This window comes from Gopherus evgoodei, chromosome 5 (genome assembly GCF_007399415.2).
Source record: "Gopherus evgoodei ecotype Sinaloan lineage chromosome 5, rGopEvg1_v1.p, whole genome shotgun sequence".
NCBI lineage: Eukaryota > Metazoa > Chordata > Testudines > Testudinidae > Gopherus > Gopherus evgoodei.
In genome coordinates, this window is record NC_044326.1 from 98,758,001 (window position 1) to 98,773,237 (window position 15,237).

The following is a 15,237-nucleotide window of genomic DNA, read 5'->3' on the forward strand; positions in this document are numbered from 1 at the left end:
AGTGGGGATTCCCTGGGGAGGGGAGACCCTGAGAGAAAGGGGTTACTGCCAGGGGGCAGCACCCCATGTAAAAGGGCACCGGGTCCAGGAAGGGACATGGGGGCCAGAGGACAGTGGATCACCAACCTGCAGAGGGTGCTCCGGAGCTGAATCGAGCTAATTCCCAGGAGTCACCAGCAGGAGGTGCCACCGCAGGGGAAAGTCCGCTCATCTACAAGCTAGTTAGTGATTTCCAGCACTTCAGTAATCTATTGATGGCTGACAAAAGAGACAGCCACCTGATGTGTCTGAATAGATTGCACTCTTCCACCTCAACAGTCACAAATCTCCTTTAATTGTTCTGTTCCGATAGCAGAAATACTAAAGTGGGAATAAAATATAAAATTAAATGTTCTACACTGATGTCAAGCGAAGAACCCAGATGATGTCATTTGGGAGCAAGCATGGTAGAAGTGGGATAGACAGTTCAGGAAGCAGGGATGAGGATCTGGTCCATTGGCTGGTATGCTGTCCCCAGGCAGATCTTCAAAAGGCCCGCTTAGAACCCAAGGAAGCCCGCATCTGGCGCTGGTTAGACTGGCACTGGGACAGCTTGTGCCTGCCATTCCTGCCACACTTCCTAGCGAAGTCCTGGCTAGGGCACGGCTGGTAGGTTTGAAGCATTTCCGCTGAGTGGCTGGGGTATGCACTCCTAGCGACTTCAGCATAGCCCTACAGTCTTTAAGGCTATGCAGCCTGGAGCCATAAGAACGAGGGGAGCACCTGTGCAAGCAAGCCACAGTTTCAACAACCATCACAGGTAGTAAGAAGGAACTGAGGAGGTGTCATGTTGGCAGGGTCATATACTGAGTGCCATGGAGGTGCCTTTCCAAGGGGCTCCACAGCCAACCCAATGGGTGCTGTTAGGGGAAAAACTTCCCGATGACTATGCACGTGGTGTGCACACACCTAAGTGGAATCGATATGAGCAAGCACTCGAAGAAGAATGCTCGAAGCTCAACGCTGGAGGAAGAAATTGGAGGACTAGTCGCCTAGTTGAGAGAAGCAAAAAATAGCCAGAGGTTGTTGTTGATCAGGGTGAGGTCATCTCAGCTGAACTCTTGCTCTCCTTACAGCAATTGATGATGTGCTGGGATAGGTGCTAGGGCAGGCTCCCCTATAAAGCCAGCGGAGAGTATTTTCATTTTTGGCTCAAAAAGGCATGCGTGGAGTACATTCTGAAAAAGAGTAACTTAACATTTCCTATAGCAAAAGGAGGTAACTGCTAATTACAGCCATGTTTCAGTTCCCAAAAATGATATATTTTCAAGGCAAAAAGCATGAACTCCTAAAGGCACAATACTAAGCCAGAGTACAAATCAAGTTCCCTTGATGCCATTATCCATAAATAAGGCTATGTTTTAATCACAGCTATTTTCAGTAACAGTCATGGACAGGTAACAGGCAGTAAACAAAAATTCACAGCCGGAGACCTGTCCATGACTTTTAATATGTACCCCTCGTGTGTGTGGCCCTGAGGGCACTGTGCGTACTCAGGTGTGTGCGCGCGCACGTGCCAGTGGGGGGGGGGGGGCGCTGAGGTTAGTGGAGCTCATTGCTTACCCATCTCCTGGGAAGCAGTGATCTACAGCTCCTAGCTCCACATGCTGCCTCTGCTCTGCCCCAAGCCCCAGTTCTGCAGCTCGCATTGGCTCGGAACTGCAGCCAATGGGAGCTGTGGGGGCGGTGGCTGTGGGCAGAGGCAGCACATGGAGTGAGGAGCTTAAAGAGGGGAGTTCCAGTTGCCCTTCCAGGAAACCCCCCCCAGGTAAGCATCACCTGCACCCCAATCCCCAGCCCTGACGCACATACACCCCCAAAAAAACCCTCCTGCTGCTGGGGGTAGAGGGGCTCAAGACTGCCCCAACAGCTGCCTGTGTGACTGGCCCAGGGGCTGCCCAAGCAGCTCAGGCAGCTTCCAGGCCAGACGCACGGGCTGCTCCAGAAGTCACAGAAAGTCATGAAATCCATGACAAACACGGAGCCTTATCCATAAACAGTATCTAGCTTTAAATAACCCCTTTCTTTAAGGGGATTTTTTTTAAATACACAAAGAATTTTGTGCTATCAAGGTACATGACATTTTAGAGGAAGCTTACAATGGAATTATAAAGTATGCAAATATATATTGTACTCTTAAAAAATTAAGGGCTTACCTAAAAACATTTTATTCAAAATCTTATAGTCTCTCCCACTTTCTCCACCCCCCTCACTTTCTAAACTTGGGGGGGGGCGACAGAGGGCGTTATTTAATAAACAAGCAGCACACAAGTGCTCTTGTCATAACTATAAAGGGAAAGGTAACAGCCCTCCTGTGTACAATACTATAAAATCCCTCCTGGCCAGACACACCAAAATCCTTTTCCGTGTAAAGGGTTAAGAAGCTCAGGTAACAGGGCTGACACCTGACCCAAAGGACCAATAAGAGGACAAGATTTTTTCAAATCTTGGGAGGGGGGAAGGCTTTGTTTGTGTGCTCTTTGTTTTGGGGGTTGTTTGCTCTCGGGACTAAGAGGGACCAGACATTAATCCATGCTCTCCAAATCTTTCTGAACCAGTCTCTCGTATTTCAAACTTGTAAATAACAGCTAGGTAAGGCATGTTAAACTTTGTTTTCTCAACTTGTAAATGTTTTTTTGCTAAGAGGGTTTACCTCTGTTTGCTGTAACTTTGAACCAAAGGCTAGAGGGGGGTTCTCTGGGCTCTATGAATCTGATTGTCCTGTAAAGTTATTTTCCATCCCGATTTTACAGAGATGATTTTTACCTTTCTTTAATTAAAAGCCTTCTTTTTAAGAATCTGGTTGATTTTTCCTTGTTTTAAGATCCAAGGGGGTTAGATCTGGACACACCAGGGAACTGGCAGAGAAGTCTCTCAAGGCTACCCAGGGAAGGGTTATAGTGTTTGAGAGGGAGATATTCGGGGGGGGGAGGTAGGCAGAGTTTCCCAAATGACTCATTAACAATTTGAGTGGTGGCAGCAACCAGATCTAAGCTGGTAATTAAGCTTAGGGGTTCTCATGCAGGTCCCCATATCTGTACCCTAAAGTTCAGGGTGGGGAAAGAACCTTGACAGCTCTCAACTGGGAAGTACTCAATTCAGTCTGTTACTCGGAACCACCAAACAAAATCAAAGTTAAAGTGGGAACACAATAGTGAATTAGCCAACAATTAAATTCATGGAGACTGGGTAAAGTTAATTAAAACAAATTCCAATTAACTCAGCTAATTTCCAGGCTATCCAAATTAGTTTCCATAGCCACAATTTTTTCCATGCTGCCAAAGTTATGGCTTCCTCTGGTATTGAACTCTGAACAGATATCTTTACACTACTGTAGCCAGAAGCAATACAGTTGATGAAAGACCCAGGTCTTTTAGGCTACTTCTGACCTCAGCAAAATATTCATGCAGATGTCTACCCCAATGATCTACACTCCTAGCACAGCTAGCTGGAAAATGGATTTCAATCAGTCAACACAAACATGAAGCCATAAATTCTGAGAGAAGACAACTTACAAATTCCTCACTTTTTAAAATTACTGTGTGTATAGAAATACAGATGAATAATAAATTTCAGTAGCACACATAAAAGTCAATGGTATGCCCTCATGTGGAACAGTGTGTGCAGTATTTGTCATTCATCTCAAAAAGGATATTACAGAATCAGAGTAGCAGCCGTGTTAGTCTGTATCTGCAAAAAGAACAGGAGTACCTGTGGCACCATAGAGACTAACAAATTTATTTGAGCATAAGCTTTCGGGGGCTACAGCCCACTTCTTCGGATGCATCAAATAAATACTGATGCTCAAATAAATTTGTTAGTCTCTAAGGTGCCATAAGTGCTCCTGTTCTTTTTGCAGAATCAGAAGGGTTTCAGAGAAAGGCCACTGATTTAGGTAATGACAATTCTTGTATTCGTCATACCATTCCTTGTGCATCTGGGCACCTTATTTGCTTTTTTTAATTGCAGCTGAACATTGACTCAAGATCTTAATTGAGGGCTTTTTCTAATTATACCTTCCTTTGAATCAGCTTGTGTTGGCCACTTTTGCAGACAGGATACCGGACTAGATGGAACACAGGAATTAACGTATCTATGTTCTTTTATTTAAGACTTCTAACGTGTCCTGAAAGCTATCCAAAATTTTAAAACCAGTTTTAGGCTTTGCATACCTTTAATTTCATGAAGGCTTGTTTCTCAGCTTGAACCCAGTAAGATAGGCAATGACAAGAGAGATGTTGCCTTTAATTTTTCCATGGCTTTACAAAATCCCTTTTAAGTTCAACACTTTATGGTGTCAGCATTTTAGGGGAATTTTTAAGAGAGCACAACTGCTCACATACACAGGACCCTCCCAACCACAAGAGAAATTGTCTCAGACCCTGAACCGGTTAAAAAGTTTAATCAATTTTATTAATCGTGCCCACAAAAGCTAGAATCACTTTGGCTGATATGGACTCAGATGGCAACAGCTGGCTTACTAAATCAACAGCTGTTAGAACCTGCTGAGAAGAAGGCTGGTATTGAACAGGACTCCAAGTAGACTAATTTGAATAGGAACAAGTTCACTCTTGTGTTTACTACAAAACCTGTCATAAGGTAATGAGACAAACCCCTAGAATGTCAGAAAAGCTACTAGGTATGGAAACACTGTTAATCTTCCAGCAGAGAAAAGCTGCTGCTACCAATATAGGAACATTTGACAACACAGAGGAAACCACTGCACATGACAAAGATATATAGAAAAAGATCATGGAACTAACATATGCTGTTAACAATGCCACCAATAGATACCTGGCACACTAGTGCTAAAAATGTAATTTCAGCACAGCTTCTTCATTAGGTTTATCCATACTAGGAACTCTATTGAGTTGATTTGCCAAATATTCTGATTTAGAGTATTTAAAAGAATGTGGCAACAATATTGTCTAGTTTTTACTCAAGCTGTGCACCTTCATGTGCACTTGGAAGGCAGGTATGGTCTTGGGAACAAGTACTATAATGTGATCTTTTCAAAGTTGTACTTTACTTACGGAAATAATAGCAAAGTAAATTACTGCTTGCTTTTTAAAAAGTTACTTTTAGTGCAACTGATTCTTTCGGGGTTGGGAGAGAGAAGAGACCTTCTGAGGTGAAAAAACCTCTTCGAAACTTCTGGTTAGATTTAGTGTGGAGTAATTGAGAGGCAAGGGCAAGGAGACCACAAAAAAAAATGAGAATATCAGAAAATCATGACTGACATGTACATACAAGTTTTGCCCAGAAAGTTGGCTACATTGTTCAACAACATACAGGCATTATAAAGCACTGTTTGTGAAAAATGTTATTTTGAGGGGTAATTTGTTTGAAGCTTTTTTTAAAACATTATTCCAACTGGGTGGAGTGGAAGATGATGCTACTATAGGTTTATTTTTTCCTGTCTCCATTTGTGTTTAGGGGACTTTTATTCCCTGATAACAGAAGGAATGTAAACAATTTCAGTTTTGATATAATTATATTTTATACTGTATTTTATTGATGTTTGAATAAAAATAAACATTTTCTAAACTGTAAGTGAAATATTGTCTTGCTGTGGGAAATAAGATATGCCATAAACACCAACAGTATTTTTACAAAAATGTGCCTCAAGGTGACAATTCTGTGACAAACGCCCACAGGCAATATTGTAGATCTTAATGACTTCAGTAGATTATATGTAAGATTAAAGGTGCAGAGACAATCTTGAATTTCATTATCCAACCCATCTCTGTAACAAGGTGGATTAGATTTTTACAAAGATTTAGATGAAAGACATTTTCAAAGTGACAAAAAATGCTTCAAAATAATTTTAATAAGACCATAGAATTTTAAAAAGATTAAAAGGCTAAAATCAGACCCTACCATTCTCAGAAATAACAGAACAGTCATCTAATTCAGCATCTTTTCCAAGTAACAGTTGGAGCATGTCCTGGGGCTGCCACAAGCCTACAACAGCTCACCCTGCGGAGGGTGGGGGGGAGAAAGGGGGGAAATTGATCTAAATTACACAACTTCAGCTACGTGAATAACGTAGCTGAAGTCAACATACTTAGATCTACTAACCGTGCTGTCTTCACTGCGGTGAGTCGACTGCTGCTGCTCCCCCATCGACTCCGCCTGCGCTTCTCGCAGCGGAGGAGTACAGGAGTTGACAGGAGAGCGCTCAGGGGTCGATTTATCACATCTAGACTAGACGCGATAAAACTGACCCCCTGGGATCGATCACTGCCCACTGATCCGGCAGGTAGTGTAGACATATCCTCAGTCACCTACTACTTCCTTCAGTGTGTCTATCTGCCATTAGGGTCAACACCCAAAAACTGTCACCCAGTGTGTTTTACAATGTAAGCAGCTTGAGGACAATTAAGATCATGCAATTTTGTTTTATTATGCTATAAAACGGTGAATGATGTGTTTATTTCCTAGTTTTTTTCTTTTTTAGTTACTGTTTACAGTGTTGTAGCCATGCTGGTCCAAAACATGAGAGAGAGAAGATAGGTGAGGTAACAACTTTTATTGGACCAACTGCTGTGGGTGGAGGGAACAAGCTTTCAGGCTAGCTTATACAGAGCTCTTCCTCAGGTGACCTGTAGAAGATTTCTGTGAAGCTTGACCCTTACACTTACAGCAGTTAGTCCAGTTAAAGTTTTTACCTCACAGCTAATGTCTCGCTCTTATTTATTTAAACTTGTGATGTGTGTCTAGCTCTATTTGGATGGGAATTCAAATTCCATCAAAGTGCACAAAAACAGTCAAATTTTATTAAATAATGTTATCTTAAAAGTGATGAATACATAAGAAAAAAGTTTATCAAACTATGTTTTGTTTTTAAAACAGAGTAAAATTAAATAAAGGCTGTACAGTATACTCCTGATTATCTGAATAGCATGAGAGAGAGAGAGAGAGAGAGAGAGATTGATTATATTTGGATATAGGAAGTTCAGATTTGGAGAGCACAGGAGCCATTCAGCAACATAGTGGTCTCCCCCACAGCTGGGAGTCCTGTCCTCACAGTCCTGGCCAGGGGATCTCTGATCTGCCCACTCACTCACTCACATGACGGTGAGGCTGCAGAAGACTTCTTTACACTGCACAGAGCCAGAGACACCCAACCCCAGCAGGAGCAAGATGTGGGGCAGAGAAAAGACCCCTGGACGGAACTCTGCCCTGTCAGGAGGACTGCAGTCTTCTCTTAATCTTGCACCTGCAAGGATCAGGTGTCATCAGCCCTTCAACAGCACAGGGAGCCCTCTGCAGCTCAACTGTTTCCTGCACTGCCACATAAGCCATTCAACTTATTTTATATATATAGTTAATTAACTGAACTGATAGTTTCTGGCCACTGTGTCCTTCAAGATTTTAGAACTAGAAAGGTTCTCATACTTAGGGCTTGTTTACACTGGCACTTTACAGCACTGCAACTTTCTCACTCAGGGGAGTGAAAACACATCTCCCACCCCCCGAGCTCTGCAAGTTTCAGTGCTGTAAAGTACCAGTGTAGCCATTGCCCCAGCACTGGAAGCTACTCCCCTCGGGAGGGGGGGTGTTAATAGTGCTGGGAGAGCTCTTTCCCAGCGCTATGCGGCGACTACACAAGCCAGGTTAACGTGCTGATGCCAGTGAAGATGTGCCCTCAGTTTTTCTTCAGACTGGAAGAACACAAGTTTTCTTGCTTTTTTCATCTCTCAACTTTGAATGAACTAGTCACTGAACAAGCTGAAAAGAAAATATTGTCTCTGAACCTGAAAAGGAGGGTACTGTTATCAAATGCTGGTTCAGCACTTCAACAAACTCAGGTTCTAGGTGCTTAGCCAGTAACTTCCACCAGCTTAATGGTTTGACTCGCTTTAAAAATTGGCAGCAAACGCATACTAGGTTTTTTTTTAATTTAATTTAAATTATTTTGATAAATTACAGAGAGTTTAGGCTTTAACATATCTTGTCAATTTCAAATTTAGTTTTCAACTGTTTATATTTAAAAACTAAACCTGTATAATTTAAACAAAAATCCATATTAAAAAAAATCAGATTTTTGATATTTTAAGATCAATTTTTATCCACCCTGCCTATTGTATCAGAGTCACAAATCAGAAGTCAACAAAAACAACAGCACATAAAAACTATATGTTGAACTGAAACCTGTATCCAAGAATAGGTAAATAATGGAAATATTTTAAATCCCTTTAAGGTTGGGAAACTGTCAAGGTGATGCTAAGTTGTTCTAACACCCAGTGAACTCAAGGGTTCATGCCAATAGAAGTGTCTTGTATTAGTTATACCAGTGGAACAAGTGCAAGCTAATCACATTGCTAGACCAACACTCTACTTACCAAATACAGCCAGAAAACTCAATATTGCTCAAGCACAATATAGTTTTTAAGAAATTACTTTTATAAACTGCTTACTTGCATGACAAACACAAAACCCACTTTAAAACAATTAAGAACATAGTTATTCAAAAGTAATTACAGTGAATTAGTTCTGCTACAGAAACAACCATCATATGAGTTATTCAGAAATGCAGAGCAGTAAGATAAATAGAATATAACATAAAACAGAATGAAGTGTGCCATAATACAAGTTAACTCTATGCTTCAAGCATTCTATGAAGCACAAGGCCAAAAGGTTTTAAAACACTTGCAAAGCAGAGATATTCAATATAGTTACTTTGTGAAGTGTGCTCTCGTAAGTTATTTTCAAACAATTAGCTAGTGAATCATTGGTGACCCAGGCAGTTATACAAAACTTTTGAACAGTCAGAACTTACCAGCTGGATTTCTTCCTTCATGCTAAATTTACAAAAGAGGAAATATCCTATTCAAATGTTTTAGTGGTTTTCTATCAGCACGAAGTGGGAGTAGTTTTATGTAATAAATTCCATGATCAAAAACAATAAGTCACCACAACCATTTTATAAGGGTTGCATTAGATTTATCCTATGTAGGTGTTCTATGGATCACCAAAATGTCCAGACACAAAACCACCAATTATTGCAATAATATATTACCAATTACTATATTAAACTAGATAACACAAGAGAAAAGCTATTTTAGTCACTGCCATAGCTGACATTGTAACAGAGTATTCTAACTACAATGTTCAACATTATTTTCTATAGCACCATTCATGTGTTGACAGAACTTAATGCTAAGCAGAAGCTTGCTGTGGCTCCAGGTGAGTGCAAGAATATGCCAATATGGAACAAACTGCAGAGCAAGGCCTAAGATACCTGAATTTCCATAAATCACTACAGTGAATAATTCCAACAGCTAATTTTTTAAGTGGCAATTTTCCCCTAAGACATTAAACAAACTTCCATTAAGAAAATGCCATGAGAGAGTCACAAATTAAGTTTTACAACTAAGTGATCATCATACAATAATGGTTCAATGTGAAACTACAGGTAACAGATATATATGTTTTGCTATTACAATTATTTTTTACCCGTTATGATAGGATCAATATCTTACTTGAAAATAAAACTTCAGCTTTCTTAGCATTTATTTTCTTGTAATAGCAGACCAATTTCCTTTCCCTACACTCCCTGAACACATTCCTATTTCAATAGTATTGGGTCAAATTCAGCCCTGACACAAATAGATGCTATGCCATTTAATTTCCAGAACTGAATCTGGTCCAACATCTTTTCACTTTCTGATGTAATCATCATTGATTGCAAAGATAAGGTAACTTTTCAACCACCTGTATCTATACAACTTTCAGCCAAGATGTACAAGGTAAACAAGGCTAGGTCAGGTCGTTACTTTGATGGGAGACTGTTTTATATTTTATCAGATTGCTTCTGGTTATTGTTTCGCATCTCCTTAACATCAGTGACAATTTTCAAGTAAATAAGCTTGATTTGGCTAATTACATTCTGCTCACATAAAAGTTACATCTATAGTTGCAACTGGAAAAGAAATTAGCTTCTTGACCTAAACTGCTGTCTGGTACTGCTGATTTTAATCTTACAAGGGGATTAATGGTGGATGAAGTGAGATTTACACATAGCAATATACAGTGGCATCCCGCAAAGTCTTTACATTTGCTTTTGCAAGTACATGTTGCTATGGTATTCCCTACATTAAATAAGCTATACACTGAAAAAGCTGTTCTAAACCTGCAACTCAGAATGATACTAATTTGAGGGGCAGTGACATTACTCTTCAATTATTTTATTTTTGCATCTTATCTTAAATGGGGAAGTAAACACTTCATGGAAACATAATTTTTTGGATTTGTACACAATCTACTTCAACATTACCCAATTCTGACCAGGGCCCTAGAACACTACCACAATAAAAATAAGAAGTTTCCTTGGTACTGCACCAGTACTGTTACTGGCGAAGCCAGTGAGGAACTGGAGGGAACCTGTCAGTCACTCAGTTATGTGTCCTATTGAAAATTCCAGGGGAAGTCAGCGGGTGTAAGCCCACCCATGGCTAAGGGACCCTCCCCCAGCCTTTAGGGAGGATCCGCTGAACCCCAGGAACTCAAATGATTATGGGGGACAACAAAAAAACAAAACAAGGGCAGACGTGAAGGTCATAGGGTCAAAAAGAGAACCTAAAGGGGACACCGAGCAGAGAACCCCGGACAGCGCCCACTGCTCCTTGAAGGTATCAAGGGAGCCAGCGGATGCCACCCAGAGGAACTCCGCCTAGATGCGTGAATGGAGGGAGGACCGGAAATAGGCCCCCCAGTTGCAAAGAACCCCCTCAGCCAACAGTCTCTCCCTGGTATTATCGATGGCCACTTTGGCCATAGCCAAGAGGAGGCTGACCAGGAAGTCCCACGACTTTGTGTGGCCACGGATAGGGTGTGCGTAAATGAGAAGATGAGGAGAGAAGTGCGGCCAAAAACATAATAAAAGATCAAGGAGCTGGAATAGGAGCTGTAACCTAGTGCACTCCAGATAAACACGCACCATGGTCTCCCTCACGCTACAGAAGGGATAGGCATTAAGGACAGGTGAAATGCGCCAAATACAAGCCCATGCTCGTGGCTCCATGAAGAAGCCGCCAACCAATATCCCCAGCAGGGTGTGTGTGTGTGTGGGGGGGCATATCTGTAAGGTTGCAAGCGGTACATAAATAGGGAAAACTGGGAATTTGCATAAAAGAAAGAACAGACTAAAAGGCAGAGAAGAAAGTATGTGCAACAGTCTTCAATGAGTGCCTACAGGTTTGATCTTTAAACTTGGGCAAAGGTTTCAGTTTTTGAGACCAGAGTTATTTGCTAATCAGTCCACTGTGTTTGGTTCAGAAACAGCTTCTCCCTGTAAGTGTATTTGACCACAATGTTTCTACAGTCCCCTTTTTCCATCTTTCTTCCCCCCCACACAGCAGAAATGGAGAACACACTTATTTAAAAAAAAAAACTTAAATTGCAGTTTTAAGATGACAAAAATTGGCAGGAGGATTCAGGGACAAGTGCTGTACCTGAAATCAATCCAGTGTCAAAAATTTCAGGTTGAAACAGAGATCCTTTAATGTCAGTGGTTTGCATCTGGCCCAAAATGATACTGACTGAAAACTGCTAACCTCTGAAAGATGGTAGTTTATGGTAAACAAGTTTGTTATTTCAATCCAGTTCCCCTGCTAGCAATCTGCACACAGAAATCAAGGACTCTATAGTGACTAAGGCCTTGTCTACACCACAAAGTTGCAGCGCTGGTGAGGGAGTTATAGCGCTGCAACTTAGGAGGTGTACACATCTGCAGGGCATCACCAGCGCTGCAACTCCCTGTTTGCAGCGCTGGCCGTACACCCGTTGAAACTCGGGTGTAGAGGATCCAGCGCTGGGTGTAAACACTCACCAGCGTTTTTCTTGACCTCCGCGGAATAAACAGGTATCCCAGCATACCAGAGGAAGCCTCTCTGGTAATCAAGCAGGTCTCCTTCCCCGCGGTTTGCAGGGGGGTTCGGGGAACGCGAGAGCAAACCGCAGGGAAGCAGGTCTCCTTCCCCGCGGTTTGCTCTCGCGTTCCCCTAACCCCCGTGCAAGCAGATCTCCTTCCCCGCGGTTTTCAGGGGGGTTCGGGGAACACGACAGCACACCGCGGGGAAGGAGATCTGCTTGCACGGGGGTCCGGGGAACACCGGAGCAAACTGCTGGGAAGGAGACCTGCTTGCAGGGAGGTTCGGGGAACACCGGAGCAAACAGCTGGGAAGGAGACCTGCTTGGGGGGGGGGTGGTTCGGGGAACACTGGAGCAAACCGCGGGGAAGGAGACCTGCTTCCTCGCGGTTTGCTCTCGCGTTCCCCTAACCCCCCTTGAAGCCGCCCAACAGCGCTGCAGTGTGGCCACATCTAACACCACTTGCAGCGCTGGTTGCTGTAAGTGTGACCACTCTGCAGCGCTGGCCCTATACAGCTGTACTAATACAGCTGTAACAACCAGCGCTGCAAAACTGTAGATGTAGACATACCCTAAGACTGAGGGCTTGGCTACACTGGAGAGTTGCAGTGCTGGTGGTGGGTTTACAGCACTGCAACTTAGTAACTGTCCACACCTGCAAGGTACATCCAGCGCTGCAACTCACTGGCTGTACACCTGGTCTGCTTGGGGTATAACGACTGCAGCGCTGGTGATGCAGCACTGCTCGTCAAGTGTGGCCACCAAAAGCGCTGTTATTGGCCTCCAGGGTATTAGGAGGTATCCCAGAATGCCTGCTCACAACAAACCGGAATAATGGCTGAACTCCGAGCTCCCCATCTAAAAAACAAACACAGCTGGTGTTTGCTCCAGCGAGTGAGCGGAGGCAGGCAGGGGAATTGCTTTGGAAGGTTCACAGCTCATAGACTCATAGACTCTAGGACTGGAAGGGACCTCAAGAGGTCATCGAGTCCAGTCCCCTGCCCTCATGTTTGCTTGAAGAGAGAAGTCACAATGGCAGAGGGGGAGGGGAGAATCCGTGTTCAGCAGCTGCTTATGTGGTCTGAAGGCTATTTAGGAGTGCATAATTTGCATTTAGTGAATAAGACAGGGGTAGGGGAATGGGTCAAAACTTTTAAAATGATTGAAGGTAGGTGCTGTGTATCTTCCAGTCCTTAGAACTTGCAAGGCAGGGAGCTGACAACAGTGTCAGCTCCAAAAATCCACTCTCTCTGTCTCCCCCACGCTCCCTGTCACACTCCACCCCATCCCCCTGTTTTGAAAAGCACGTTGCAGCCACTTGAACACTGGGATAGCTGCCCACAATGCACCACTCCCAACAGCGCTGCAAATGTGGCCACACTGCAGCACTGGTAGCTGTCAGTGTGGCCACACTGCAGCGCTTTCCCTACACAGCTGTACGAAGACAGCTGTAACTCCCAGCACTGTACAACTGTAAGTGTAGCCATACCCTGAAATAACTTTCTCTCTACAGACAGAGGACCCCTACACCTTAAAGAAGTAGGCACATTTGTCAGGAAACTTGCATTGCAACTGTCTGCACTATACGCTGTGCTACCAATGAACAGTTGAAATCCCAGAAGAGCACCAAGTCAATTGCTTTCATTAATATTTACACTTAAAACTAATTTTTAAAACTTTAAACTTGAACTATGGATTTTATCAGGTGCTTTATCACGTAATTTTATAAAAATGATCTACAAAAGTCAATTGAGTTACCATTCGTTAAAAAAGGGAAATGAAGTAAAAATATTACAGTATGTATTCTGCTACTGCTACATCTCATAAAACCCTAAATCTTGCAATTAGCACTTTAAAAACTGTAGCATAATCTATCTCCTGGCTGGTAAAGGAGGAGCTACCTGAAATTCACAAAAACTATTTACTCAGTGTAAACTGTAGTACTGAATCTACTACCATCAGCTCCATACCATAATTAACTTTGAGAGTAACTCTTTTCTAACTAAGCAACTTTTCATTCATTGCAAAAATACTTAATAACCAGAATAAATATCGGTGTCTGGTTTAAAATCTAACAATTTATTAAGAAATGTATAGGTTACAAGTAATTATGGGCAATATCCTTCCAAACTTATTTCACTGAAAATACTTAGCACTGATTTTGGAACCACTAAAATTTCTAAGCAAAGAGCCTCTAGAGTTTGGGAATTTGTAAAAGAGACACTAAAGATTGGAGAAATTAAATATTAAAGGTTTCAAACAGTCAGAACAGGATTAAATTACAGGCAGTCACCCACGTGGTTTGCATAAACTCGGGAATAAAAAGACATCATCCTACTTTAAACTCCAATTGGGTTGTTCGGCCCAACAAACTGTAATACGACTACAAACCCATTCTCTTAAATGCCCACCTCCCTCCCTGCCCAGAGTAAAAAGACGAGGACAGACCACACCTCTCCACGCTCATTTTCCTAATCTGTCCATACACGTAAAATGAGCGTGTGTGAACGCGTCGACGACTCCTGGAAACAAATACCTTGGCCTGACGCACGCCGAGGCGCCGGCGATTTAAGGCAACCGCTGCTACGCTGTACTGCAAAGGGACAGCGTGTTTTAAACAAAAAGTTCTCAACCCGGACAGATTCAGCCAGCGGCAGCGAAACTATTTTCCCGTCGGACGCTGGGAGCGGCTCTCCCAGCTCGTCCTCCCCATCCCCGCCCGGCTCCCTGCCCCCCGCCCCACACCTGAGTCCTGCAGAACAAGCTGGGTGTCCGCTGCTGCCGGGGACGGGCTGTTGGGGGTAGGTTTTCTCCGGGTCCAGGGGTTTTCCTTAGGCAGGGGGGCCTCGACCACCTGCCGCTGCCGCCGTTTCTCGTCCTGCCCTGGGGGATCCGCCTCTCGGCTGCCGCTGCTCTCCCCGGCTTCATCCACCTGCGGCACCACCTGGCTGGGCTCCGGCAGCTCCTGTCCCGTCTCCTCCAGCTCCCGGGAGCGGGTCTGTCCCGAGCCCCCGCCAGCCTCGGTCCCCCCAACCTGCTGTTCCGGGGGCGCTACGGACACTCGGGCGGCGGCGGACATGCCGAGGGGCCGGCCCCCCAGGCTCCAGCGGGGCTGAGGCGGTAACTGCGCGGCTCAGGCGTGGTGACGGACCGACTGCGCTGGGGGGCCGTCTTCTCCGCTCGGCGCCGGCCCCGTCAGGTCCCCCGGGGTGGGAGGGGATCGCTGTCAGCCTTCCCCGCCCCCCCAGCCGGCGTCGCTCATTCACCGCGGATGGTTCAACTGCCACGCTCCGCTCCCCGCCCCGCCCCGCCCGACCCGAT

The 15,237-nt window shown here is 43.9% G+C and overlaps 1 protein-coding gene across 5 annotated transcripts in view; it reads right to left on the reverse strand.

The window, feature by feature from the left end:
- Nucleotides 1-15,214, reverse strand: part of LARP1B (La ribonucleoprotein domain family member 1B) — a 117,612-nt gene extending 102,398 nt beyond the window's left edge. Inside the window, exon 1 of one of the 5 annotated variants that reach the window (XM_030564112.1) lies at nucleotides 14,662-15,214. In XM_030564112.1, the coding sequence (XP_030419972.1) occupies nucleotides 14,662-14,995 (334 nt within the window). In that variant the 5' untranslated portion in view covers nucleotides 14,996-15,214. The remainder of the gene's footprint in view (nucleotides 1-14,661) is intronic. The other 4 variants (XM_030564113.1, XM_030564110.1, XM_030564111.1 and 1 more) reach the window with 4 other exon arrangements.
- Nucleotides 15,215-15,237: the final 23 nt, after the last annotated feature.